Genomic DNA, 2,960 nt, shown 5'->3' with positions numbered 1-2,960 from the left:
GATGGAAAGGAGGGAGCCCAGCATCCCGCTGCCGACTGCCGGGGAGACTCAGGCCCAGGTGGGGTCAGCTTGTGGGGTGCGTCCCAGTCCCACGGCCCCCAGGGTAGCTGGGCTGGAGGGGTGACTCCAACACCCGTCCTGGTGTCCTGGGCCCGGCCGAGTACAGCGGGACCCCCTAATGCCGAGCAGCGAGGAGCCCCAGGCCCACCTGCACCCCCAGCCTGGCTCCTGAAGGTCACCTCTGATCCAACTATGTGTGCCACCCTGCTCAGCCGGTGCGTGCGGACCAGGAAGTCCCCAGGACAAAAGTCCCCTCCTGGGACAGACGCGGGTAGAGTGGTTTTGGAAAAGGCAACACAACTACAGCCACGGCCGTTCTCCATGGACTTGGGCTTTATTTGGGGACCGTCACGGACGGGACAGGGAGTCGAGGGCCGCTAGGTGTGCAGGAGGGGCATCTCCAAGCTCGGCGCGGGGTCTGGAGGTTAGAACTGTGCAGACCGCGAGGGAGGACAGAAAGCGAAGCTCACAGAACGGACGCCTGCCGTGGGGACACAAGCCAGGGCCAGGCTATGGGGCTGGGGCGGGCAGGAGGGGCAATCTATGGAGAGACAGCAAGGTCACTGCGTGACGCGGGCTTCCTGAGTGGCCCTTGCCCATCCTGGTTCACGCCTGCCGCCCACCCTGAGCTCCCTCCAGTCCCGGCAGAGGAAGGCAAGGAGGACGAGGCCCTTCGGCCGGGGTCGGAGGTCAGGAAGCCGCGGCCCCGCCCTGCCCTCAGGCCTCACATGAGGCTGCAGCTCTTGGCCCGGTCCTTGCGCATCTCGCCCTCCACAGCCCGCTCCGGCCGGCCCGACAGTGGTGTGGATCGCTGCAGGCCCCGGCGCGAGTCGGTGCGGCGCAGCTGCCGGGGGCCGCGGCCCAGGGATGCCACAGTGGCCACGTGGAAGACGTCCCTGACGCTGCGCTCCGAGGACCGCGACGAGCACTCTACGTAAGACACGGCCCCCACCTGCTTGGCCAGCACGGTGCCCTAGGGAGAGGAGCTGGGGTCAGGACTGGGGTGCAGCCCAGCAAGGGGTCTGGTGGGCGTGGGCTGGGTTCAAGGTCAGGCCTGGGGCGCCATGGGATCAGATCAGAGGCCAGAGCAAAAACACGAGCCATGGACTGTGATTTTGTGTTTGTTTTTCACAGTACTGAAGACTCAAGTCAGGGCCTCTGCACTGAGCTGCATCCCCAGCCCGTTTTTATCGTTAATTTTGAGACAAGGTCTTGCTAAATCAAATCACTACAGTTGTCCAGGGTTAGCTCCAAATTTCAGTCTTGGGCTAGGGATCTAGCTCAGTGGCACAAACGCCTGCCTGGCAAGTACAAGGTCCTGAGTTTGATTCCGGGTACGAAAAGAAAAGAAGTTTCAATCTTGCCTCAGCCTCCCAGAACACCAGGATCACAGGTGTGTGCCACCACACCCCGCTAGGTAGTATGTTTTCAAATCAGAGAGTGAGAGGGTCAGAGGCCAGAGGTTGAGGCTCGGATTGGGTTGGCAGTCAAGGGTCCCACCTGCTCATGTGTGACCGGGATGAGCCTCTGCTTGGACAGCTCCCGCAGGGTGGCCAGGTCAGTCCGCATGTCCAGTTTACAGCCAACCAACACCACCTTGGCGTTGGGGCAGAACTCCTGCGTCTCCCCCTGCCACTGTTGAGGGGAGAGACAAGGTCATGGGGGTTGTGGGCACAGGGAAGGGGTGGGCTGAGAGCCCAGGGTCATCTGCGAAGGTGAGGAGAGGCCTTGAGGGGGCTGGGGACCTCCTGCCTCAGTGGCCAGGAAGGCCGGGCACCCTGGCACCTTCCACTCCTGCCCAGCTCCGAGGCTGTTAGGAAGGGGCAAAGTAGAAGGGACAAGCGCGTCACCCACACCACCCCAGACGTCGCCTTCTCCTCTCCGCTCGTGCTGGGCACAGCCCCTGCCGGCTCCCCACCTTCTTGAGGACACTGTCCAGGGTCTCCGGCCGGCTGATGTCGAAGCAGATGAGCACAGCGTCCGAGTCCGGATAGGCCAGGGGCCGGACATTGTCGTAGTAAGAGGAACCTGAGTGAAGACAGGAGTGAGGGAGCGAACACACCCCATGCGGGCAGCCTGGGGGCCAGAGACCGAGGGGCTGGTGCTGGGACTGCAGGCGTAGCCCCCACGCCTGGTGAATTTTGATCCTTTTTGTATTTTAATTTTAACGTTTTTCTTTCTTTCTCTTGGCAGTAGTGGGGATTGACCTACATCCCCAGGACCACCCCCCTTTTCAGATTTTGAGATAGCATCTTACTGTGTTGTTCAGTTGCCCAGTCTGGGCTTGAATTTGCCATCCTCCTGCCTCAGCCTCCAAGAGTGTTGGGATTACATGTGTGCATCAAGGTTCCAGCCTGAGTTTTGGAACCTTCCGAGATGCTCAGGAAATTTTTGGTGTGCTTTCTGGACTTTGACAGGCGTCTGTAAAGCCCCAGGGAAGTGTGTGGAAGTACAAGCGCTCTCCTGTTGCAGCAGGGAGGGGCAGGGCCAGGCAGAGTTCTCCGGGTCCTCTTGGGACTTGGCCTCGGCTCTCCCCAGCTCTGCCCGCCAGGAGAAAGCCTGTATCTGAGTCCTCAGCGGCTCTGCCTGCCCGGGAAAGCGGGGCACCAGGCTTTCTGCTTTAGGACAATTCTGTCGGGCTCGCCAAGTCCTGCCTCAGTTTCCCCGGCATTCAGTAGAACACAGATTTTGCTTCAGGCGGGACAGATTGCGGGGCCGGCCTGGAATCTCGGGACCGGCCGAGCGGGGTCAGGGCGGGGACGGAGGCCGAGTGGCCCCGGGGCCCGGGCTACCTGAGGTGTCCCACATGTTGAGCTCGATGCGGCGCTTGTCGATCTCGAAGCTCGCCGTGTAGTTCTCAAAGACGGTGGGGACGTAGCTCTGCGGACGGGGTCGCGTGA

General features: G+C 61.7%; 1 protein-coding gene across 1 annotated transcript; it reads right to left on the bottom strand.

Moving 5' to 3' along the window:
- Window positions 1-375: 375 nt before the first annotated feature.
- On the bottom strand, window positions 376-2,940 carry Rnd2 (Rho family GTPase 2; the record flags this gene model as incomplete). The annotated part of the gene is given in 4 exon segments (XM_005394495.2): window positions 376-1,033; window positions 1,561-1,695; window positions 1,979-2,088; window positions 2,853-2,940. Coding segments are annotated over 4 exon segments (582 nt in total), but the record flags the coding sequence as incomplete, so codon positions are not given.
- Window positions 2,941-2,960: the final 20 nt, after the last annotated feature.

This window comes from Chinchilla lanigera, unplaced genomic scaffold (assembly GCF_000276665.1).
Source record: "Chinchilla lanigera isolate Chin_1 unplaced genomic scaffold, ChiLan1.0 scaffold00050, whole genome shotgun sequence".
Taxonomy (NCBI): Eukaryota; Metazoa; Chordata; class Mammalia; order Rodentia; family Chinchillidae; genus Chinchilla; species Chinchilla lanigera.
This window is presented reverse-complemented; position numbering and strand designations above follow the sequence as displayed.